Genomic DNA, 26,196 nt, shown 5'->3' with positions numbered 1-26,196 from the left:
CTGGCAGCTTTCCATGCAGAAATACAGACTAGTGTAGAATGTACCTTGGTCCACATCTTCCATCTTCCCATTCACATATGGAGAAACCAGGGGCCTAGACACAGGAGGCGGTCTGCCTTATTACCTATAATGCAGCTGTGGGATCCTTAAGTCCCTAAGCCTTGTGAGCTAGGACCCATTATCATGAGGAGGTTCTGTGATTCATAGGTGGCAGAGGTGGGACCACCACCAGTCCAGATGCCTCTGGTTTCCAGCAAACTTCCAAGGCTGGCCTAAACTGTAGGGTCATGAAGCATACTGATGCTCATGGAGGTCTTTTCTGCCACTCAGTCCTCTAACAAGTCTCCCCATATCTGGTCTGAAGAAAAGAACGGGAATGGCGGTAGTCCAGCTGCCCCAGCCAAACACAACCAGGGGACAGTGGCATGTTCACATTCCAACTGAGGAGCAGTCACATCCCCCCTCTAATGCCATGGCAACATTCTCAGTGGAGGGCAGGGAACTCTAAACTCTTTTCTAAGGAAAAGGGAACTTCTCCAGGAGGTGTGCAATCTCCTAGGCAACTACAACTACCAGCAGATACCTACAAAGTAAGGGTATAAAATACAGTAGGGGGCCACCCAAGGGTCGCTTGCTCCAAGATCAAGTGCCTAGAGACACAGGCCAAAGTGGAGAGAGGACAACTTTGGAGGCATGTGCAGCCTCTGGTCTCTGAGGACCATGGGGTCCAGATGAGGAGAGGCCCAGAACAGGCAAAGGTAGGATCAGGGTGGTACATTCCACCCCACCCCCACTTTGACTCCTGTTAGACAGGAAGGCGGAACTCAGAGAAAGCACTTTCAGAAGGAGTCTCTCTGAGCTGGCCCCTCAGCTCACACCACCCTGGCCGCCAGCAGTGGTTTTCCTAATAGAAGCCAGGTGTGGGCCAGATGCCCTGGGCGGAAGTTGGGGGGCAGGGCGGGTTGGAGGGCAGCATTCCAGGCTTGCTGCTGCCCCCGCATCGCATACAGCCTCAGAGCCAAACGCAGGCACCATCCCAGCGGCCAGGGGAGCTGCCCACGCTCTTCCCAGAGCTCCTGGCTGAAGCCCCTCCAGCCACATCCTCAACGCCTGCTTGTGCTCTTCCACAGCGTGCAGCCTCTTGGCTAGCAGCCACACCGGCCCCACCTCAGCCTCACTCACAGACCACCTCTGTGGGGTGCTAGGGAGGCCGAGGAGGGGAGGAAAAGGGGGTGGGGAATGGGGGAGAAGGCAAGCTGGAAAGAGGCCACTGCAGAGGGGGTGAAGAAAGAAAACACTCAAGGAGCTGGCTCAGTGTGATGCCTGATGGGCAGGAGGGCAGGTACTTTGTGTACCCCAGAACCCTGGGCAAGGCACCCTGAGAAGGGGCTTCTACCTCACCCTAAAACAGACCTGGTACCTCTTTCTAGGCAGAGGCTTGGGGTCAGAGAAAGCCTATCAGGCAAGGCCTACTGTTCACACCTCATTGACCTGAGATCCAAATGACCCAGTAGGATGAGATCAGCAGCCTTTTCAGGGACCAAGGCCAGAGTGTGGCAAACTGCTCTCAATTCACCCATCTGATGGGCCTCTTTTCAGTCCTCAGCAAGACAGAGTAGAACTAACTATTCAGGTCCAAGAAGTATACTGTACTAAGTGAACAGATTTTTGAGGATGAAGGTACAAGAACCCCAGGCTATCCTTAACTCCCCATGGGGAACCAACCAGTCCTCAAAACAAAGGAAGACTCTCTGGATGGGCCTAAGTCTTTACTAGGGAACAAGACTTTGCACCACACCCTACTAGGAAAAAAGCTTCATCAGCTTCTAGTTCTATTGAGAACTACAAATTCCTGGAGCTGAAGCGATGGCTTAGCTGTTAAGAGCCACTTGTCCAGAGGACCCCACAGGGGTTTGATTCCCAGCATCTACATGGTGGCTTACAACTCTATGTAATTCAAATTCCAGAGGATCTGATACCCTCTTTTTGTCTATAAGGGCAGCAGTGGTGCCACAGACATGCATGCAAAATGCTCATGCCCATAAAATGCAGTGTTATTTCTTAATTCTTTTTTTCAAAAAAAAAAAAAGAAAAAAGAAAAAAAGAAAAAAAGAAAGAAAGAAAAGAAAAAGGAAAAGAAAGAAAGAAATAGAAATCCTGGGGCTAGAGAAGTGGTTCAGGGGTTAAATGTGCATCATGCAGTCCCAGCACTCTGGAGGCAGAGGCAGGCGGATCTCTGAGTTCAAGGCCAGCCTACAGAACAAGTTCCAGGACAGCCAGGGCTATACAGAGAAACCCTGTCTTGAAAAATCAAACAAAAGCCAAACAAAACAAAACAAAAATCTGTATGATGATCTTGCAGAGGACCCAAGTTTCACAGCACCCATGTTAGGCACCTTACAAAAGTCTGTAATTCTAGCTCTAGGGAATCCAATGCCTCTGACCTCTGCAGGCATCTGCACTCACATAACAAACCCTTACCCAGACACGTGTGCAGATACATAATTCAAAAATAATAAAAGTTGGGGATGGAGAGATAGCTCAGTGGTTAAGAACACTGGCTGCTCTTGCAGAGGACCAAGGTTTTTACCCACATGACAGGTCACAACCATTTGTAACCTCCATTCCAAGGGAACACAATGCCCTCTGCTGGCTTCTATGGGCACTACATGCATGAGGGGTACACAAACATGCAAGTAAAATAACTATACATATAAAATAAATATTTTTAAAAGAATAATAAAAATGAATTTTTTTTTAGCTAAGTATCGAACCCAGGGCCTTGCACTTGCTAGGCAAGCGCTCTACCACTGAGCTAAATCCCCAACCCAAAACTGAGTCTTTTTGAAAAAATAAAAGAAATACAAAAAGGATGGTAGTGCACACCTTTAATCCCAGCACTGGAGAGGCAGAAGCAGGTGGATCTCTGTGAGACTAGCCTGGTCTACATAGAGTGTCAGTCAGGGCAACACAGTGAGACTGTCTCAAGAGAGAAAGAGAGCGGGAGCCAGGGAAGAAAGGGGGATGTTACAAGAGATGCTTAGCAGTGAGGAGAGCTTACTGCTCTTCCAGAGGACCTGAGCTGAGATCCAGCTCCCACATCAGGTAGCTCACAACTACCTGCAACTCCAGCTCCAGGGGTCCAATCTCCTGTTCTGTCTTCAGTGAGCACCCATGTAAATATGTGTGTTCCTAGGCTCTCTCTCTCTCTCTCTCTCTCTCTCTCTCTCTCTCTCTCTCTCACACACACACACACACACACACACACACACACACAATGTTAAATAAATCTTGAAGGGGGTAATAGAAATTCACTGGAGAGATGGCTCAGAGGTTAAGAGCACTGGCTGCTCTTCCAGAGGTCCTGAGTTCAATTCCCAGCACCCACACGGTGGCTCACAACCATCTGTAATGAGATCTGGTGCCCTCTTCTGGCATACAGGCAGAACACTGTATACATAATAAATAAATCTTAAAAAAAAAAAAAAAGAAATTCACTGATCTCACTTCCTGCTTAAAACGCTCTAGTGGTTTCCCACAGCCCAGGGGACAGACCCTTTGTAGCCTGCCTCCCCTCTGAACCTTTCAGATGATGTCTAGAGCAAGCTATTGTCTCCCCTTCATATTCTCTCTGATGACTTCTAGAACAAACTCTCCCCACCTGTGGCCATCTGGTTGATTGTAAAACTGAGTCCTTATCTGTAAGCCAGTTTCTCAGGACAGACCCTAAGCTAGGAAAGAGAAGTCCTTAGCAATCATTGAGGACAGGGCCATATGTATGGCTAGCTGCCTGCTGCCTGCAGGGTCTCTGTTAGAGAAATGAATGAATGTCTAGAGGCCCTGTGCCTGCCACCCATTTGGAAGTCATGACTACATAGACTTCAGGTACCTAGTACACAGGTAATAACAAAACACTTACAGTCCCAGGTCTTGCAGGAATGGGAAGTCAGTTCATCCCATGGCCCATTAAAAGATCTGGATATTGGACTGAAGATTCTTTCTGAGTCCTCAGTAGCTGGTCGCTGCTGACCATGCCAGGAAAACACAGCAGGGTTCAAAGGAGGGGAGAAAGCTGAAATCTCAAATTACATTCCTGAAGTCAGGGAATGCCTCTACTGACAGCTTGTGGGCAGCCTGGCTGCGTCCCACCCTGTGATCAAAGCTAGGTGCCTCCCAGGACTCAGAGATCAGGTCTCAGAAAGAGGTCTCAGCATCAACAGCTGTGCTCACCACCAGATCCCTCAAAATGCTGAACTGTGCAGTCCTTGTCCTAGACGACAGGGTTTTTTGTTTGGTTGTTTTTTTTTTTTTTTTTTTTAACCCACCAGCACTAGACACATAACTCACCTGAGAGGCCTTGGTTCTTGCTCTGGGGTCAAAGATCCGTAGCTGCTTGTCCTGAAAAAGAAGGGAGAAAGAACCAATGGATACAATTAAAACCTGAGGGTTTCTGGAGGTTTCTCACACTACAGGCTCTCATCAGTTGGTACCACATTACACAGACTGGCATCACAGACCAGATGTTACTTCCCTAGCTGGGGTCTTCCTTCTTACCAGGAGGGCAGGTCCCTTCCTGCCCAGAGGACTCCCTGTTACCTGCCAGGATCTCACATGCACAACCTCTCCACATCTTTTTTTTCCTCTGAGGCAGGGCTTACATGATGATGATACTTCTGCATTTAAAAACTTAACATTGAAGTTGGACAGATGCTTTAGTTGATAAAGTGTCTGCCATGCAAGCATGAGGACGTGAGTTTAGACCCCAGCACTCACATAAACAGTAGGTGTGTACCTGTAAACCTATCTCTGGGGGTATGGAGATGGAAACAGGAGGATCCTCAAATCTCACTGCTAGCCAGCCTAGCCAAATTAACGAGACCCAGGCTCAATAGAGACAACACTGTTTCAAAAAATACCGTGGGGCAGGGCTGGAGATATGGCTCAGTGGTTAAAAAGCACTTGCTCCTTTACTAGACGACCTGGGTTCATTTTCCAGCACCCACAAGGTGGCTCACAACCATTTATAACTCCAGTCCGTCCAACTAGTCTCCGAGGGCACTATACTAGTATGGTGCAGATATATGCAGGTAGAACACGCATATACACAAAAATTTCAAAAAGTAAAAAAATATACTGTGGGATCAAGTAAGATGGCTCAGCAGGTAACGGTGTCTGCCACCAAGGCTGACAACCTGGGTTTGACCCCTGAAACCCACATGGTGCAAAGAGACAATGGACTCCCACAAGTTGTCTTCTGAGCTCCACACGTGGCACGTGTTCCCCCACCCAAATAGATAAATAGTGACCAAGGAGGACACAACATCAACCGTTGGCTTCCACACACCCTCACGAACAGGATAACACATGCAAACACACAGTAAGGTAGAGAGTGATGGAGGAAGACACCAGAATCAACCTCTGGCCTCCATATGCACACACCCATACAAACACATACATAGAACAGACACACATACAAAAAACCTTCTGTTTAGTTTCAGTAATCCTGACCTTGGTCTACTGAGTGTTTATCGTTGCTGCTGAGACAACGGTCTTGGTGTGTACATATCCCACTCAGGCCTTGAATCTGCAGTAATCCCACTGCTGCCTCAGTACTGGGATTACAGATGTGCACCACCAAGCCCAGATCAAAGAACTGATAAAGAGAAACTAATCTTTCCTAACCATCTTTTCAATGCACTAACGGATCAAGATTACATGAGGGCCAGGATGGAAAAAGACAAAAACCTATACCTGGAATAAAATGCTCATGCCCTATACATAGGTCCTCATTTCTGCAAGATCACCAGTGTGCATATGTGCATGTGTGTGTGCTGTATCTATGCACAAGCATGAGTGCATAGAAATCTGGGTACATGCCTAGTGGTGTAGCTCAATGGCAGAGCCCAGGCCTAGCACACGAGTATACACAAAGCCCTGGGCTCCATCACTAAAAGAAAAAGTAATTCAGAAGAGTTTGTATCCACTATTTGTAGGTTTGGCCATAATAAATTAGGTGAAAGAGGGAGTTGAGGACAATGTAGCCTGGCGTGAGTCTACTATTGTCAAAATAAAACAGATTTCCATTTGAGTGACCATGTTCTTGTACACTTTGGGAGTTTGCTAAGCAAAGGGAAGGACTGAGCTTCGACCGGTGAGTCAATGCTGGGTATGAAGGTTGAGGAAGGGGGCGGGGGCGGGTGGCCAACATTCCCATCTTATATTTTAGCATAGCTCAACTTTGCTTCCATGAGCACAGACACCTATTTTCATATTTTGAAAAATGATACTTAGACTTGCAAACCAAGAACAGTACCATTTGCACCAAAGAACAGAAATGCTCAGTCATAGGTCTTACAAAATACGTATCAACAAAACATGAGGCAAATTAAAACATGCTGATGAAGGAAAACCCCAGATATAAACAAATGGATGGATATTCCATTTCATAGATATGAAGACTTCTTATTGTTGAAATGTCAGTTTGGGGTTGAGGAGATGGCTCAGTGAGTTGTTACTGTAGTCAGCATCTCTAGTACCCTGGGAGAAAACAGGCACAGCAGTGCACATCTGGAATCCAAGCACCAGGAAGTGGAAGCAGAAAGACCTGGGGCTCACTGGTAAACAGTTTAGTCAGCTGGTGAGCTTCAGCTTCACTGAGAGACAGTCTCAGACAATAAGGAGGAGAGGCTGGGCATGGCCGCACACGCCTCTAACCCCAGCGCTCAAACAGGTGGATCTCCATAAAGGCGAGGCTGGCCCAGTCTACATAGTGAGCTCCAGGTCAGCCAAGGCTACATAGTGAGGAGACCCTGTCTAAATAAACACAACAGGGAAGAGGTGGTAATGAGATGGCTCAGCAGATAAAGGCATTTGCCATGTATCCTGATTGGCTATTTTGTTTTGTTTTGGTTTGGTTTTTTGTCAGCTTAACACAAGCAGGAGTTATATGGTAAGAGGAACCTCATTTGAGAAAACTCCCTCATCAGATTTCCTGAAGGTAATTCTATAGGGCATTTTTCTTGATTAATGTTGAAGAGCCCAGCTCACTAGGGGTGGTGTCACCTCTGGGTAGGTGGTCCTGGATGGTACAATAAAGCAGTCAAGGGGCTGGAGAGATGGCTCAGCAGTTAAGAGCACTAGCTGTTCTTCTAGAGGACTCAGGTTCAATTCCTAGCAACTACATGGCAGCTCATAGCTGCCTGTAACTCCAGTTCCAAAGGATCTGACACCATCACACCAATGCACATAAAATAAAGTTAAATAAATAAATACATAAAGAAAAGAAAGAAAGCAGGCTACACAAGTTATGGAGAACAAGCTAGTATATAAGCAACTAAGCAGCAGTCCTCTATGGCTTCTGTTTCAGTTCCTGCCTTGAGTTCCTGCTTTTGACTTCCCTCAGTGATGATCGTGACCTGGAAGTACCTCTTCTCCCCAGGCTGCTTTTGTTTGTCGGTGGTAGTGTATCACAACAGCAGCCCTAACTAAGACACCATGGAAGCCTGGAGATCTGAGTTTGAATCTTGGAACCTATGTAAAGGTAGGAGAAAACCAAATCCATAAAGTTGTCCTCTGACCTACCCAACTCGTATACCATAGCACAAGCACAAAGTAAGTTTTTTTCTGGAAATAGAGTCTATCTACATTAGACCTGGCTGTTCTGGAACTCACTCTGTAGGACCAGGCTGACCTTGAATTCACAGAGATTTCCCTGCCTCTGCCTCCCAGCTGCTGGAATTAAAAACATGCACTACCATGCCTGGTCTTTTTTTTTTTTTAAGTTAAAAACACAGGGGGTAGGACTGAAGAGAAGGCTCAGCAGTTAAGGGCACTTATTGCTGTGGATGAGGACAGGTTCAATTGTCAAGACCTGTAGTTGGATTTTTCTTTGGGCCTCCAGCTCACAAATAACAACATGGAGATTTCTTATTAACTGTGAAAGCTTGGCCTATAGCTTAGGCTTGTTCCTAACTAGCTCTCATAACCCATTTATATTAATCTGTGTTCTATCACATGGCGTTACTTCTCTTCCATCTCGTGTTTCCTCTGTGTTTCCTGGTGTCTCCTGAGTGCCTTGAGTTCTCTTTCTCTTCCCTTCTCTCCCTGAAAATCTCGCCTATACCTCCTGCCTACCAATTGTTCAGCTTTTTTATTATACCAATCACAGCAATACATCATCATACAGTGTACAAATACCCCACAACATTCACCCACATGGTGGTTCACAGCTATCCTTGACTCCAGCTGCAGGGGATCCATTGCTCTTGTCTGACCTTCATGAGCACCAAACATGCACTGGTGCACATACAAATATGCAGGCAAACACTGGTGGAGGCCCATGAACTGTGGTCTAGTGGCTGTGGAGCCCCCATGGGACTGGCTAGGCCCTATGGATACGGAAGATGGTTGTTTGGCTCAAAGTGTTTGGGGGGCACCGAGACAGGGGGATCAGGATCCATCCCTGGTGCATGAGCAGGTTTTTTGGAGCCCAGTGTCTGTAGTGTGACACCTTGTGCAGCGTTGGTGCAGTGGGAAGGGGCTTGGACCTGCCTAGGCTCAGTGTGCTGGGCTCTGCTGATCCCCCATAGGAGACCTTGATTTGGGAGATATGGGGATGCGGGGTGACTTGGGGGTGGGTGGGAGGAGGGAGGAGATGGTATCTGTAGAGTGGTATGTAGAGTGAGTAGACAATTTCTTAATAAAGAAAAATAAAAAAAAAGAAAAAGATAAATAAATAAAGACAAAAAAATAAGTAAAAACAAATCATTTTAGGGGTTGGGGATTTAGCTCAGTGGTAGAGTGCTTGCCTAGCAAGCACAAGGCCCTGGGTTCAATCCTCAGCTCAAAAAAACAAAACAAAACAAAAAAACCAATTCTAAAATAGTCTGTTAATTAAAAATAAAAGTGTGCTAGGAAGAAGGGTGACTCATGCCTATAATCCCAGCATCCAGAAGTGGAGGCAGAGGAGCACCCTGAATTTGATGCCAACTTAGATTACATAATGAGTTACAGGTTAGCTTAAGCTATAGACTGAGACCCTATCTCAAAATATATTTTGAGAGGGCTGGAGAGATGGCTCAGCAGTTAAGAGCACTGGATGCTCTTTCAGAGGACCCAAGTTCAATTCCCAGCACCCACAAGGCTGTTTACAACCATCTGTAACTCCAGTTCCAGGGATCCAAGGGCACCAGGCACCTATGTGATACACAGATACAGACAAAACACCCACATACAAACAAACAAACAAACAAGAAATTTAAAATAAATCAGTCAGAAAATCAGACCAAACATAAGGGAAGCCAAATTAATGATTGCTCTGTGCATGGCCTGAGTCTGGGTACTTGGATGGAACAATGAACAGCCAGCCCCAGTGAGGACAAAGTTCACAGCTAAGGGCTGCACTCTCTAGCCAGAGTTATCACAGAAAAACCTGGAAGAAGCCGGAGTTGAACCTCAAAAGACAAGCACAAGACAAGGTGGAAAGTCACAAGCAGGATGCCAAGACAGGAGCCTGCCGGCCCGTGCTGGGAAGGGGAAAGTCACATAACGAATCGGATAGAGGGCGTGGAGAGGCCATGCGCAATGACAGCTGCAGGAGGCAGAGTGGCTGGAGGCCTGGGAAGCGAGGCCCGCCTAGCGCAGCCAGGGAGGCCCAGGGTTCTTCTGGAAAAGCTAGCCCAATTGTATCTTACTTTCTTCAGGTACAGTCCAGGGCTCCGGCCCTGAGCAGCACTGCCAGGGCCCCTGGGGCCACGTGACATGAGATCAGAGGGGTGGGGGGCAGAGTAAGAGTAAAGCTAGACACAGGACAGACAGGACAATGACAACAAAGGACAGAGAACAACTTGAGATTATGGACAGAGGGAAACAGAAGCAAGAGACATGTGTGGGACAGAAGAGATGGAAAGTCCTAAGATGAAGGGCTAGAGAAATCACTTCTCACTCTGCAGGGTAGGAGCTGCTGAGGAAAGCTGGGGGCCTACATTCAAATGCTAGCCCCACCACTGACCAGCTCTGTGACCTGAGCAAGACTGAGCCCCAATGACAAGGAGGTAGCAGCGGCATCTCTCACAGGGAGGGCACTGGAGTTGGGAGTGCAACATTGTTCTGGGCATGCAACAAGCTTCACAGAGGAGACTGAGCCACTAAATGCAGCAGTTTAAGGCTGGACGCAAATCAGGTTCAGAGTAGGCTAGCCTTGAGGCTGTTCTAGGCCAGGCAAAGGGGCCTAAGTAGGCTGCCAGGAGCTAATAGCTAAGCACACCATCTGTGATGCCCTTTCGCCCTCTAGTGGCCTCTGGTTTCTTTTCTCAGCCACTAGAGGTTAGGGTTAGCTTTGGTGCTGAGAGGCAGAGCCCTTCACCACCAGCAGCAAGACAGATCTGAGAACCGGGTACCTCTGAGGGGAAGTGGCATGCTGTACTGGCCCAATCAAGACAGGTCTGAGAACCGGGTACCTCTGAGGGGAAGTGGCATGCTGTACTGGCCCAATCAAGACAGGTCTGAGAACCGGGTACCTCTGAGGGGAAGTGGCATGCTGTACTGGCCCAATCAAGACAGGTCTGAGAACCGGGTACCTCTGAGGGGAAGTGGCATGCTGTACTGGCCCAATCAAGACAGGTCTGAGAACCGGGTACCTCTGAGGGGAAGTGGCATGCTGTACTGGCCCAATCAAGACAGGTCTGAGAACCGGGTACCTCTGAGGGGAAGTGGCATGCTGTACTGGCCCAATCAAGACAGGTCTGAGAACCGGGTACCTCTGAGGGGAAGTGGCATGCTGTACTGGCCCAATCAAGACAGGTCTGAGAACCGGGTACCTCTGAGGGGAAGTGGCATGCTGTACTGGCCCAATCAAGACAGGTCTGAGAACCGGGTACCTCTGAGGGGAAGTGGCATGCTGTACTGGCCCAATCAAGACAGGTCTGAGAACCGGGTACCTCTGAGGGGAAGTGGCATGCTGTACTGGCCCAATCAAGACAGGTCTGAGAACCGGGTACCTCTGAGGGGAAGTGGCATGCTGTACTGGCCCAATCAAGACAGATCTGAGAACCGGGTACCTCTGAGGGGAAGTGGCATGCTGTACTGGCCCAATCAAGCAACGCCAGCAGCAACTGCATAAAGTCAGAGCTTGGTCCACAACCTCTGGCAAAGAGCGGTTCTGACTCTCTCTACGGAGTGAGCTCTCTTACCGCTCCAACAACACTCTGGGCATCCTATGTAAACCCATGGGCATCTCCACCTAGCCTGTGGTCCTAAGGGGTAGCCTTTTGCTCCCAGTACTGTATTAGTAGGGCTAGTATCACCACCCAGGATTTCAAGACACCTTTCCAGCAAAGGAAGGCAGAAGTGGGCACATAATCAAGGTACCCACTCATCCTAGCATGAGCCAACAGGTGCCAGCCTGGAAGAGATGGTGCATCCCCACAGGTGGCACACCTAAGTCTGGAAAAGCGGGGGAGGAGCAGGGATCACTTTACAAGTTCATAACTTTATTGTGCCACCTGCTTGGGTGGCACAATGTATTTCTTGTCTCGGTGCTTCAGGCTCTGGGTCTAGAGGGGAAATGTCTCTCTGTGGGCAACTAGCATGAATCCCCTGAGCTTGGCTTTCTCCTTCTAACTGCCTTGCAAGATAGGGGCAGGTAGGCTGGAGAGATGGCTCTGGGTTTAAGAGCCCTGGCTGCTCTTCCAAAGGTCCTGGGTTCAATTCCCAGCAACCACATGGTGGTCCATAACCATGTGTAATGAGATTTGCTGCCCTCTTCTGGCCTGCAGGGACATGTGCAGGCAGAACACTGTACACATAATAAATAAATACATCTTTTTTTTTAAAAAAAGACAGCAGCAGGCCAGGCAGTGTCCACACTTACTGGGCTGTTGTTATTCTTTGTCTTTTCTGCCCAGTTCTGGTGGCAAGTGGGGCCCAGAGCAGAGAAAAAGAAGGACTGGATCATCCCATCAGTGAGGTAGGGGCATAGAGGTTTCTCAAAGGAAGGAGAGGCTGGTCTTTACTCAGGGCTGGTTCCCTGACTGTGATACCCATTTTGTCTGTAGCCAGGCCTCATTTTCTAGAATGAAGGCCAAGTCTCCACTCTGGGAAGTATTTCCCAACCTCTAGTGCTAAACCCGAATAAACTAACTAGAGTGTGTCTTGGGGTCATATGACTTTTCAATCTCCGGAGCTCAAGCTGCCAGCATCTGGAACTTACTGAGTAATGAACAATACCAGAAAGGAAACTTGGTAAAGACTGAGCAATGTGCCTAACAAAAAATGGCAGATTGAAGATGAGAACTCAGGAAGTAGGACCTTCAAGTGTACAGAACACAGGCCTGGAGGGACTCAGGGCCTGAAGTCTTCATTGGTCCCTATCTCCGCACTCCCGACTCCCCATTCCTTTTGTTATTTTCTAGGAAAGGATTTTATATAGTCCAGATTGGCCTCAAACTCACAACTTGGTCCAGGCTGGCCTTTAACTCCTGATCTCTCTACCTTATGTTAGGACTACTGGCATGCACTATTATTCCTGGTTGCCATTTTTCATAAGTCTCCTCAGGCCCTGATACCATCAAAAGCATCCCAACTCCAGGGTTCCTACACCCTGGTGCACAGCTGCTCTGGTGACCCTCCGCCTGGGTCCCAGGCCCCACTACTCTTGGCTTCTTCCCTGACTCTGGGCACAAACTGCACTTCCCTTTCCATCCTCTGCTCAACTCTGCTCAGGATCCCATCAGGTCCAGACAAGCTGGGATGTCTCCAAGTACCCCAGCTCGACACACCTCCAACCTCCACGGCAGCGGTACTGCCTGGATCATTCACACAAGGCACTCTCCAACTCTCCTGCGTGCAGGTCTGTCTTGGTGTGGGGCTCCTCTCTTGGTACCCAAGATCCAAACTCACAATCCCCATTCTTCATATCCAATCTGCCACCAAAAGCTCCATGGCCTCCATCTCTACCACCCTGGAACAAGTACGGTCCTCTTACTCATTCCCTGAAGGCAGTCCCAAAACGAAGTGCGGACACTGCCCACCTCAGCCATGTTCTGTCCACACAGAAGCCACAGTACTGTGTCAAATGGAAACTCTGTTCATACACAGGTCACCACCCACCCTCTGGCTTTAACTTTCCTGCCTGCCCACTGCCACTGCAACAACACCAGCACTTACTCCTGAAGGCTTGGCACTGTTTTCAGATGTCCACAGACACATGCTCACTCTGCCATTCCTGCCCGTGGGATGGACACTCTTCTCAGGGTCTTCATCCTTAGCTCTGGCTGAGGTCAAACTCCCATTACCAATCTGATCAGTTCAAAGTACCATGTCTCTTTGAGAGGTGAGTTGTAGCCCTCAACTGCCCACTTATCTGTGTTGTCCTTGAAGCAAGTTGGAAGTTATAGAAAGCAGTTTGGAGAAACCATTCAGGCAGCTGGTACAGCTTTACTGATATACCCGACAAAGCCAAAACCAAACAGACAGACCAGTAGGAGGCAACATGGGACTTTCCTCAAGCCCTTTTAAAGAGCCTCAGGTGGGGCAGAGAGCTCAAAACACCCATCCTGACTCAGGGCTCTTCAGCTCATATTGTAGAGCATACGAGGTGTGAAACCTTCCTGACCATACTAGCCCCACGCTAAGTTTTAAGGCTGCTTGCTGCCTGCTTACCTTGCATGCCGTGCCCAAAAAGGCTCCGTCCCGGCTCCAAACAGCACTCTGTACCAGGTCCTTGTGGGCCTCCAGCTCTGTAGGGAAACAGCCAAGGTCAGGCACCAGGTGATGAGGGCACCAGGGATGTAGAGGTGGTAGGCCTGCCTTGGGGTCACTCGGGAGCCAAATCAGCAGCAGTGATGGTCTTTCGGCCCAGAGGGGCAGGGACAACAGCTCCATCCACACATGCCACAGATGCATGTAGAGGCTTCCTTCCTTAAGCCTGCCCTCATCAGGACATGCCTCTGTTTAATAATCTTCTGAGATCCCCTGCTTCTCAGCCTGGCTCTCCTCTCCGTGCTCACTTCTGCTCACTCTAACACACACCCCACTACGTTACCCTCACCTTAGCTCATCCATATCCCTCCTTTTTCTGCAATTTGGGGGTTTGGAGCACAATAGATGCCAATCGGAAATGGAGAGTGATATATTATTTATTACAAAGCTTTAGAATGTATATTGTATGCCTGTCATACTTTGGTACTTTTTTGTTTTTTTACGTTTCTGGTGATGGAACCCAGGGCCTTAGAAATGCAAGGCAAGCACTCACCACCAAGTTGTACCCCATCCTTGATACATCCCCCCACTACTAAAAACAACAGAGAAGGGAAGGGTTGTCCAGATGGGGGCTGCCAGAGAAGGGCAGCCCCTCCAGAGTGGACGTACCTGTCAGGGGCTGCTGCTTGGCTACATCCCAGACCTTCACGGCCCCGCCAGCCGTGCTCACCAGAACACCATCTGAAGTGGGGTGGAACTGCAGTACTTCCACTGGCAGCTCCTCAGGACCCAGCACCACACCAGGCACAGAGGGAAGGGTGTCTCCGGCACCTGGCAGCCGCCAGAGCTTTATCTGAAAGAAAGACCAAGTCTGTGGTCCAGGCGCTAGGAGCCTCACTGCTCCAGTCAGGCCTGCCCAGAGCTATCCTGGTCCTAGCAAGGAAGTCCTATGCTGAAACAAGGCCAATACAATACAAGTCAAGGCATCTTACCTGTTAGGGCTTGGGAGCCGCATATCCCATCATGGACAGGAGGGAGGGAGCCCAACCAGAGAGGGGAGGGTGTGATCAGAGACCAGCAGGGATGGCCTGAGTCTAGGCATGGCTCTGTAAACCTCTCTAGCCCCACACACCACCCCAGCCTGCTTCCCCTGGGCAGTCATGCATTGTAAGGGCAGATCACAAAAGCAGCCCTGAACAGGCACTTGGGGCCAGCAAGGGCATGAACAGAGGCCAGGGCTCTGACACTCAAGGCTCTCCAGGGGTCAAAAGCAGCTCCTCCAACCAGCCCTACTCACCATCCTGTCAGCTGAACCTGAGGCCAGGAGGAAGTCATCAAATGGAGAGAAGTCCAGGTCAGTGACCAGATCTGTATGGAGGAGCAATCGGATCTGTTGAATGTCCCTTTCAGACCCAGTGAGATCCTTCCAGAGTTTCAGCAGCGACACTTTTGCCCACATTAAGAAGCCACATTCCCTCCGGACACTAGTAGGTCTCTTCCTACAACACATATCTTGGTGAGTCCTTGGGCTGCTGTTTCTGTGCTTTATTGGAGCACAGCTCCCCCATGCATTGGCATGTGTGTGGTCTGTGTTGCTTCCAGCAACAACTGCAGAGTTAAGTAACTTTATTTGGTTGGTCAGTTGGGGTTTTGTTCTTTTTTTTCTTTTTAGTGCTGAGGATCAAACTCAGGGCTTCATGTATGCTAAGCACACTCTACTACTGTGAAGCACCTGCTACCCAGAGTCGAGGAGTTGGGACAGAAACTGTATAGTCTCTGCATCCTGAAACATCCACTGCCAGGCTGGAGAGATGGCTCAGAGGTTAAGAGTACCGGCAGCTCTTCCAGAGGTCCTGAGTTCAATTCTCAGCAACCACATGGTAGCTCACAACCATATAGAATGAGATCTGATTCCCTCTTCTGGGGGGGTAGGAATATATGCAGACAGAACATTGTATACATGATAAATAAATCTCTAAAAAATATATACACACACATATACACTGCCTTAAACTTTACAGAAAATGTCTGATGGCCCTTACTTTGCACATTAACACAGAATCACACAGTGCAGTATGGGGTCATTCAGACCAATGTCTGTTTTTTCAACTTTTATTTTATTTTTTGGTTTTTCGAGACAGGGTTTCTCTGTGTGGCTTTGAGCCTTTCCTGGAACTCGCTTTGTAGTCCAGGCTGGCCTCGAACTCACAGAGATCCACCTGGCTCTACCTCCCAAGTGCTGGGATTAAAGGTGTGCTCCACCACCGCCCAGCACTTTTAATTTTTATTTTTATAGGGTATATAGGTGCTTTGCCAATGGATGTATGTCTGTACACCACTTACATGCCTGATCCCCACAGGGGCCAAAAGATGTCAGGTCCCCTGGAACTGGAATTAGGGAATTTTGTGAACTTCCACATGGGGTGACAGAAACTGAGCCCCAGTTCTCTGGAAGAGCCACAGTGCTCTTAAGTGCTAAGCTGCCTCTCTGATCCCCCGTCTCTGCTTTTTAAAAAATTTTATTATCATTGAATGTGCATGGATGCTTTGCCTACAGTGTATATGTATGTACACCACATGCATACAGCACCTAGAGTCCAGAAGAGGGCATCAGATTCCCCTGGAGTGGAGTTCCAGACAGTGGTGAGCAGCTACATGGATGCTGGGAACTGAACCCGGATCCTCTGCAAGAGCAGCAAGTGCTCTTAGCTGCTGAATCATCTCTCCAGCCTCTCTTTCTTGTGGTTTTTGAGATCGATTTTTGTTATAACATGTAAGAAATCTGTTTTCTAACCCACCCTTCCTTCCTTCCTTCCTTCCTTCCTTCCTTCCTTCCTTCCTTCCTCCCTCCCTCCCTCCCTTCCTTCCTTTCTTTCTTTTTTCAAGATAGTCTTATGTAGCCCAGGCTCACCTCAGACTTGATATATTGTATATATTGTGGGGAATGACCTTGAACTCCTGATTTTCCTGTCTCTTTTTCTCAAATGCTGGAAATAAAAGTATATGCCACCCGATACTTGTTTTTTTTCATCTAATTTTAAGCATTGTTGTGGTTACACATACATATTTTGAATTCATTTATTTTAGTTGGTGTGTGTGTATGAATATACAGGTATGCACATGTCAAGGCAGCATGTGAGGATTAGAGGACGACACTATTGAATAAGTTCACTACTGTCTTTTTGTGAGATCCAATGATCAAACGCATACCATCAAGCCTGCATAAAAGCATCTCTACATATAAGTGCCTCTACCTAGCCGGGCGGTGGTGCAGGCCTTTAATCCCAGCACTCAGGAGGCAGAGGCAGGTGGATCTCTGAGTTCGAGGCCAGCTTGGTCTATTAAGTGAGTTCCAGGATAGCCAGGGCTAAACAGAGAAACCCTGTCTTGGGGGAAAAAAACAAAAAAACCCCACACAAACCAAGTGCTTCTACCTGCTCAACCATCTCCCCAGATCAGCAGTAGTTTTAAATACCCCACAAGGGGCCTGTGAGATGCCTTGGCAGATAAAAGCACTTGCCATTTGGGCCTGATGACCTGAGTCTGAGCCCCAGAACCCACCCATGGTAAAGGAGAAACAACTTCTAAAGGCTGTCTTCTATTCTGACCTCCATACATGCTGTGACACATGTGCACCTCAACACCGCCTCTTGCCTCTCTCTTTCACACACACACACACACACCCACCCCCACCCCCCCCCACCCCCCCCCACACATGTACATAAAGGTTAAGGAGGTACAGGGACAAAAAGTCTGCCCTAGGGATACAAAGTGCCAATGATGGAAGACCCTGGGCACATTAGACCCCGGCTGCTGCCCTGCCTTTGGAGGCTGCCTGCCTCGGTCACCTAGCAGCCAGGGGAGCAATGGTGGTAGTGGGGCTGGCCATGGGACCCGCTGCTGTTCTGACTGAGGGAAGGCAGCACGATGCACACTGACAGGCACAGTTCTGAAGCACGGCTGCAGGAACGAACCTCAGCCCACTCCTTTTAGCTATGCTCTTCTGAGCATGTTTCTTGCCCTTTGTGTCTTGGGGTCCTCATTTTCTAGTTGGGATGGTACTGCAGTACTAACTGCTGGGTTGTGAGAACATGTCAGGGAGGTAGGTCTATGTGTGCAAGGACTCATCCTGTGACTCGATTTTACTACCATATTTCATTCCTTCGTTAGATGCCAGCTGCCTGCTCTTGCCTGATCCTGCTGGCTAGAAACCCAGACCAAAGTCACTGTAAGGGCTGCCTGTCCATGTCCACCCACTCTCCTGGTCTCACCCACCTCCAGGCAAGCAGTAGGGACAGCTGTGGGGCCTCTTGCATTGGTGACGCTGGCTTGTTGTCCCATCTGCAGCCCCATCCTTACCCGCTACCCTCCATATTTTCTCTCTATCCCACACCACCAGCCATGCTTTCCCTTTTGGCTCTGGTTCATCCTATACCACCATATTCCCCTCCCTTGGTAAAAAACTGAGATCCACTCCAGCTGCTTAAGCCAAAAAGAGACTTGTGGGGTGAATCCTGGGAGCCTTCACAATTGGAGGTACAGCTGGATGTGCTACCTTAGGAGGAGCTGGGCTGGGTGGCTGCGGTCCAAGGGTTTTCTGCCTGCTTTCCTGTCAACCTTGAACAGCTTTGGCCATGAGAATAATGTGCAGACCTTTGCTTTAGAATTGGAGTAAAATGATGGCTGCCTAGGACTGCTATGCCAAGATTTCTACTAACCATAAGAGGATCTAGATAAACAGAAATGCTTGGAAACTGGATGCTGGTACATATAACTATCTAAAAAACTGGCAGCCATCTTTACATTCAATTCCAGAAAAATCCAACATCATTTTCTGGCCTCCAAAGGCACTACAATAATGTGGTACATACATGCAGGCAAAACAACCATACACATTAAAACAAAAACAAAACAAAACAAAAAACCCTAACCAAAAATCAATTATCACTTAAAACAAGCACTACATATCCAAATGACACCTCAAAACCTCTTCAAAGTTTGGATTATTGGGCTGGAGAGATGGCTCAGCAGTTAAGAGCACTGGTTATTCTTTCAGAGGACCCAGGTTCAATTCCCAGCACCCACATGGCACTCACTGCCATCTGTAACTTCAACTTCAAGGAATCTGACAACTTCTTCTGGCCTCCTCAGGTACCAGACATGCATGTAGTGCACATATATGCAGGCAAAACACCCATACACATAAAAAATTTGTATAACATTTACATTTGCCAGGTGGCGGTGGCGCACGCTTTTAATCCCAGCACTCAGAAGGCAGAGCCTGGCGGATCTCTGTGAGTTCAAGGCCAGCCTGGGCTACAGAGTGAGATCCAGGACAGGCACCAAAACTATGCAGAGAAACCCTGTCTCGGAAAAAAAAAAAAAAAAAAAAAAAAAAAAAATTTACCTTGGGCTAGATGTGGTGGCACACACCTTTAACTCCAGCACTCAGGAGGCATAGGCAGGGAGATTTCTGAGTTCAAGGCCAGCCTGGTCTACAAAGTGAGTTCCAGGGCAACCAGAGGTACACACAGAAACCCTAACCCACCCCCCTAAAAAAAAAAAAAATTAGATTGGAAAACACCCAGAGGACTCTACATAAATATTGGCTTTTATTATTAATGACCTTAATCATCAACATCATAACTCTGACACTGAGCAGCACCCTCCTCCTTTCAATTCTCCCTTTCCTTATCCTGCCTGAGGACTAAGGATTTATCTTCTTCCTTCACCCCAGGTCTTCAACAAGAGAGATCCAGACCATAGGGTTATAGCTACGGAGACAAAGCCAGCTAGGCCAATGCCTAGAGGACAGCAAATTTCCCCAAAGTGGGCAGGCTGCCAGGCAGGTTGCTGGGGACCCCAGAAGCATCTGCAGCAGACAAAAGCCTTTTGTAATGGCCCATCTCCACCCTGCAGCCTAAGCCCCTGCATGGCTTTTAGCTGCCTGGCTGGGAAGGAGCCTTGGAAATGAGAGCATCCTGCTGGACTCCAGAGAACATAGGGCTAGGAGCCGTATGAATTGTCTGTATCTGTGTGTGTGTGCGCCTGTGTTCTCAGGTAAGATATCTGGAGCCCAGGACTGATACCTCCTTCTCCTGCCATGCTGATGAACTGGAACATCCAGCCTCCCTCCTCCAGGCCAGAATCCCAAACCAGGTGCAGCCTTCTGATCCCACATACATTGCAGAACACATAATGAGGACAAGAAGCCACAGGCAATGGGACCAAGTATGTGTGAACTGCTGGCCCCAGGCTTCCCTGATCAAGCACCACTCACCTGAATGGCAGCCAAGGTAGGCCACGTGCCTCTTGCTCTCTCCATGTCTTTCCTGAGATACGATGCCCAATACACCTATTAAACAAACACAGCGGTTCTGACTTCAAGCTTAACGGGTGCCACTTACCTCCCTTCAAAGGACTTCAAGAGGAGCCCAGACTAAAAACCATGGGACCTCTCAAAGGCCTCTTCCTGACATTGAAGGGACCTACGTACTGAGAGCCGCTGGTAGTGGAAAGTCCATGGAGTATACAGCAGTGACAACTAGAGTTCAGAAGGTCAACCTATCAGAACTAAGGGTTCTGTTAGAGGAAACCATCATGCAAGGTATTATGGAATTACTGCCTTTTCAATGAACTGGCTGTGTCTTGTTGTAAACTTCTTGTGCAATAACGGCTATTATTCTCCCCATTTACCATGCATCTCCATGTTAGTGTACATGTAACCTCACGATTGCATCTCAATCTTGAGCACAACTTTCCCTATACATTTGGGGTAATTGGATAACTGTCCTCAGCTGCGCTTATTTTTCATTAACATCTATCTGGCCAGGGCCATTCTCCAGACAAAAGTATTTCAGCAAAGATACCTTTTTCCAAGAACAAATGCAGAGAAAGAAACATTAGTTCATCTCGCCCACAGATAGAGAAAAGAACCACTAACAATTAAATCCTCAACCCCTTACCTTCACCCCAGGTTATTTACACAAGACCCCAACTTAAGAGATTTTCTGCTCATATTCCTGGGTTGATGTTTTAGCCATTTGCTAGTTACTGGGTGAAGATAGTTACTTCCCACTGACCCAAGGAGATTGCCTACAAGGCCAGGCAGGCAATAGGTGCCAAGCTTCTTTCTTGTGCAAATTAAGTTTTTATTCCTCCTCAGCCAGATACTATTCCTAGATTTTCCTCCTCAGCAATTACTCTGAAAGTGCTTTTATTAACCAAATACTACATGCTCTGACATAGGTTGCTTAGCATATGTCCCCCTCCTTATCAGAAAGCAGCTGTAGCCAGGATGAGCAGGAAAAGCGGTGCCAAAGACAGTTTACTTTCTTGTGACCCCCTAACATTCTACCTAGACATATTTCTAGATTATAGTTTGAGCACATAGATTCCCTAATTGATCTTAGCCTTTAGTTGACCTACCAGAGAACTCCCCTTTGTCACTCTCCTTTTGGGTTGTAATTGGAAGCTGACAATTAATTTCTTTATGTGTGGGTCTTTATCACCTCTCTCTGCGACCCTGAAAACTTCAAGCTCCACATTGCTTTGCCAAAGAATTACTGTGTGGATATATATCCTGGTTCTCTGAGAGCACTAGGGGAATAGAAGTGATGGAGAAGAACAAAGATGAGGATGGAGAAGGAAAGAACTAGGTAGAACGATGAGAGAACAGCAGAGGGACCGGGAGCAGGAGGGACCGGGAGCAGGAGGGACCGGGAGCAGGAGGGGCGGAGAGCAGGAGGGACCGGGAGCAGGAGGGGCGGAGAGCAGGAGGGACCGGGAGCAGGAGGGGCGGAGAGCAGGAGGGACCGGGAGCAGGAGGGACCGGGAGCAGGAGGGGCGGAGAGCAGGAGGGGCCGGGAGCAGGGGGGACCGGGAGCAGGGGGGACCGGGAGCAGGGGGGACCGGGAGCAGGGGGGACCGGGAGCAGGGGGGACCGGGAGCAGGAGGGACCGGGAGCAGGAGGGGCGGAGAGCAGGAGGGACCGGGAGCAGGAGGGGCGGAGAGCAGGAGGGGCCGGGAGCAGGAGGGGCGGAGAGCAGGAGGGACCGGGAGCAGGGGGGACCGGGAGCAGGAGGGGCGGAGAGCAGGAGGGGCCGGGAGCAGGGGGGACCGGGAGCAGGGGGGGCGGAGAGCAGGAGGGGCGGAGAGCAGGAGGGGCGGAGAGCAGGAGGGACCGGGAGCAGGAGGGATCGAGAGGAGCTCAGTAAGAAAGCAGAAAAGAAACTGTGTAGATAGAATCGCCATAGAAGAATGAAGTGAGTGGACTAAAGAACTCAGTGTGCTTAGATTCACTGGATATCCCTCAGATTAGAATCCCCAGCTGGTTGGTAGACTCTTCCGCAGACCCTGGGAGCAAACAATATAGGCTGGACCTAATATTGTTTGCGTTACCTGGGTTCTTCCCCAGCCTAACTATCTGCACTGGGTACAGAACACTGGACAACGAGGTTCTTTTTCTCACGCTAAGATCACACGAGGTCAGCTTTGGGCTGTCAGCTGCTGCTCCTTCCATCTTCACCAGACAAGGAAGCCAGCACCCCAAGCCAGGTGGGGGACCAAGAAAAAAACTGGAGACCAAGTGAGATGGTTCACACCTATAATCCCAGTACCTGGGAGACCGAGGCAGGAGGAATCCTGCGAGTTGGAAGCCAGCTTGGGCTACAATGTGAGTCTCTCTCTGAAAAAACTAAAGAGATGGGAGTGGGTAGGCGTAGAAAGTGGGCGTGGATAGCACTTAGGAACCTTTGGATCCAGTTCTGCTTAAAGTCCCAAGTCAGCCAAAAAGGTATTTATCCTGTGCTTAAATTGGTTTGTTTGTGTTGTCACAAACAGCCAAGGAAGTCCCAACTAACACAGGGTTTTATTTTTTTTTCTGTTTTTTAAAGATTTTTTTTTTTTTTTTTTTTTTTTTTTTTTTTTTTTTTTCTTTGAGACGGGGACTAGGTAGTTCAGGCTAGCTTGCATCTCACAATCTTCCAGACTTGGCCTCCTGGAGCACAGAGATTATAGACGTGCTGCACCACACTTGGCACAGGACTTTTCAGATCTTCATTAGGATTAATCCCAGCCACCCAAGGCCCAAATACAAGGAGGGGAATTGTCTGTGGGGATGGCTGAAAACAGGAGCACTGGTTGATTTCCTGCCTGGCTAGAACAACCACCATGATTTATGTACAAGCACTCACTACGAAAAATCTATCTGACTGCTGCTATATGTGGACCAATGTAGAGGGGTCTAAGGCCTGCCCTCCCTCCAGCCCAGGCAGTTCCAACTCTCCAGTGTGGATGGAGCTTGCCCTTCTTCCTCATCTGTCTATGGTGACAATGTTTGAATCTTCCTCCCATGCTTACTTCCCTACCTGGGCGGTCAGAGTTGAAGGCAATCAAATGACAGCTTGATTTGATGTGGTTCCCGCATGTGGGGGTTGTTCCAGCACGAATGTCACTGATCCAGGCCTGAAAATGAAGAATAAGAAACACGGTTAGTGTCAGTCTCTGCTCGTGCCAAGAGAGGGCCATAATACAGGAAACTCCATCTTGTGTGTGTGTGTGTGTGTGTGTGTGTGTGTGTGTGAATGAATGTGGAGACCAGAGGACAGTATGTGGTGTAATTCCACAGGACCCAATGCACTTCGTTTTGTTTAAAGACAGGGTTTCTCTGGATAGCCCTGGCCATCCTGAAACTCGCCCTGTAGACCAACCAGCCTGGCCTCAAACCCAGAGATCCACTTGCCTCTGCCTCCCAAGTGCTGGGGTTAAAGGCATGTGCCACCACTGTCCAGTCCCATTTTGGTTTTTGAGACAGTGTCTTACTCAGAATATAGAACTCACAAATTCAGGGAGGCTGGTTGACTAGTGAGCTCCAGATGTCCACCTGTCTGTGCAGGTGTTTGGTGACTATAAGCACACATCATCACCTAGGTTCTGGACATTAAATTCATGCCTTTGTGGATGCACAACAAGCAGGTTCCTCAGCCCTAGGGGACTCCACCTTAAAGCTGCACCATCAGAGAAGTATGTCTTTGGATATGGAATTGGATTTTTTGGGGTCTGTCACACTCAGTCCCTTAAAAAAATACCAAATGTTCTTGGAATGACCTAAGTAGCTAAGAGGGTGCTTTTATTTAGCAAATTAGTTCCCTAATAGGGAGGAAGAAGCTGTCAGGAGGAAGTGCATGTGTCTGTGGGGGGAACATTTCAGTTCAGAAATGGAGAAGGTGACAAAGAGACAGGCTAACAGACGATGGGCCTGGCTTCTGCAGATCCTCTGCTGAGGGCTCTCCCAGGGACCCCGGAGAACACTCATGCTCAGCAGGGAGAGGGTAAGACCTGCTTCCTCAGAACATGCTCTTCCTTTAGACAAGTGAAAAGGTAATGATGTGCACACCCCCACCTGTGGGGGAGAGGAAGAGCATTGTCCTGCAATTGAAATCAGCAAGGTCCCCATTTCCTCTGTTGATATCAAAGCACTGTTCTGAGATCCATCTTGCCTCAGTGACAAGGCACCTGCTTTCGCTTGTGCACATCGCCACCTAAATTTCTATTTTATCGTCCATTTCCACCCAGCAGAACATCAGCACTACACATCACTTTGCCCTCCTGATTCATGTTTACTGTACATGACAGGCAATAGCTTTGCAATGGAGAACAGACAGCCTGCTTTCCCACCTCCAATCACATAATTAAGCTCTCCCTGAGGCCCCTAGTTCCATGGGCCTGTCTGTTTAACTTGCTGGATGGAGGTCCACACAGAAAGAAGCCCCTGAAGGTCCCCAGACCCCTGCAGTAGTAATTGCTGCACCCCTAGTAATGGTCTTAATTAAAGTAGAAACACTAAACACGTCCTCTCAAGTTTTCAATGGCTCCACACTGTACTCATAACAAAACCCAACTTCTTCTGCAGGACTGCCCTGTACTCATCCGTCCCCATACTTTGCTTGACTAATGCCCTCTGTCCACCCTGGGTCCACTTTCCATTCCCCGCTGGGGTTTTTAATTACTTCTTACCCTTCTGGCCTCAGTTGAAATCCACCTCCCAGTCAGTGTTCTCCACTGAAGTGGGGTTAACCTCGACCTCAGCACTTTACATCATAGGCCACCCACACACCCCTGTGTGTTCTTTAATGCACTTATATTGTGCTTGCTGGCCATCTTCCTAAGGCTGTTTAGTGCCACAGGGGAGGGGAAATGCCATATGTTCACTACTTTAGCTGGAGAAGCTGGGCAGCACACAGTAAGCCCAGAGAGGATACTGTCCAGAGAGTGAAAATGGACCATGGCTGTCATAATTCGCTTTGGCCTACTGACAGGTCACTAGAGGTCAATTCCTAAGCTCAATTATCCGAAGACATTCCGGGCTTTCCAAATAACCGAGGAGACAGGCCGGGGCAGGCCTGGTCTCTGAAGCATACTCATCAATCATGCTGTCCTTCTCGACACTTCCTTTGGGATTCACCTGCTCTAGCTTCTCCAGGCCCCAACTGCCACCAGTAGCATCACCCTAGTAAGAGAAGAGCTTGCGCCAGCAGAGGAGGAAGAGCCGGCGGAAACCCAAGGGAGGAAGCGTGCCTAGCCAAGGAGGGGCTCCCTCCTCAGATGACACCCTCACTCTCGCTGAGACAAGAAAGGGGTGCATCTCTACACTGCCTGGCCCCAAGCAGAGGCGAACCTAGGCAGCAGGAAAGAGAAGCCCCACTTCTGCAGTTTCCCAGCCTGGCTCCCAGCAAGGCCGACCGGAAGCAGAGGCCTGGAGGTGGCTAGAAGGGCTGCGAGGCCTCCGGGGGTCCCGGGGCAAGGCAAACCAGCCAGGCCTACCGGGATCACCCAACGACCAGGGCGCGTCACTAGATCTCCGGACTCTGTCCTCTAGGCAGTGAAGGGGCGGCCTGGACTCTGGGGCTCAGCTGAAAGGAGCGGTTCCGGGTGGAAAGCTCGGGGCGGGGCGGATAGGGGGTCTTTGCAGCCCAGGGTGTGCAGTGTGCAGGCTCGCACAAGAGGATGGCGGTCATCTGGGACCAGGAGCGAGGGAGCGGGGTCCGCGGTCCGGGCTCACCTCTCGGCGGGACGGCCGGGCCTCCATGTGCCGAAACTTGGACACCTTGAAACGGTTCATGGCGGCTGGGACAGAGTGAGCGCAGCCTCGTCGACTATGGGTGTCAGCTCTCAGGTGCTCGGTAGGAAGCTACCCTGGACGCCCGCAGCCTGCAGCCCCACCCGCCCGCAGTTTGTGGAGGACACGCCCCGACATGCTGCCAGCCAATAGGAGCCGCCTGCGGCCCATCTGGGCACGCCCCCGAATCTCCCTTCTTCCGTACGACTGCGGCTAGCCTCACCTCTCAGCCAATAGCGGCCAATCCGCCCGGAGAAATCACGCCCTGATTGATGCCTGAGGGACCACAGCACCAGTAGGAGGTCATGTGAGCCGCCCCTGTCCTCGTACTTAAGAGACCACTCTTCTCTTGTCCTGGGATTAGATTTGCAGTACTTCTA

The 26,196-nt window shown here is 49.2% G+C and overlaps 1 protein-coding gene across 2 annotated transcripts in view; it reads right to left on the bottom strand.

Annotated features, from left to right (window-relative positions):
• LOC118589973 (coronin-7) overlaps window positions 1-25,934 on the bottom strand; it is a 57,596-nt gene extending 31,662 nt beyond the window's left edge. For both annotated transcript variants that reach the window (XM_036197699.1, XM_036197700.1), the window contains exons 1-7: window positions 25,760-25,934; window positions 23,067-23,163; window positions 19,979-20,053; window positions 14,996-15,066; window positions 14,368-14,551; window positions 13,660-13,736; window positions 4,348-4,398 (exon numbers count right to left, since the gene is read on the bottom strand). In XM_036197699.1, the coding sequence (XP_036053592.1) occupies window positions 4,348-4,398; window positions 13,660-13,736; window positions 14,368-14,551; window positions 14,996-15,066; window positions 19,979-20,053; window positions 23,067-23,163; window positions 25,760-25,819 (615 nt within the window). In that variant the 5' untranslated portion in view covers window positions 25,820-25,934. The remainder of the gene's footprint in view (window positions 1-4,347; window positions 4,399-13,659; window positions 13,737-14,367; window positions 14,552-14,995; window positions 15,067-19,978; window positions 20,054-23,066; window positions 23,164-25,759) is intronic.
• Window positions 25,935-26,196: the final 262 nt, after the last annotated feature.

Source organism: Onychomys torridus, chromosome 8 (genome assembly GCF_903995425.1).
Source record: "Onychomys torridus chromosome 8, mOncTor1.1, whole genome shotgun sequence".
In the NCBI taxonomy this organism is placed as follows: domain Eukaryota; kingdom Metazoa; phylum Chordata; class Mammalia; order Rodentia; family Cricetidae; genus Onychomys; species Onychomys torridus.
Note: the sequence above shows the minus strand (reverse complement) of the source record. Positions and strands in the feature narration are given on the sequence as shown.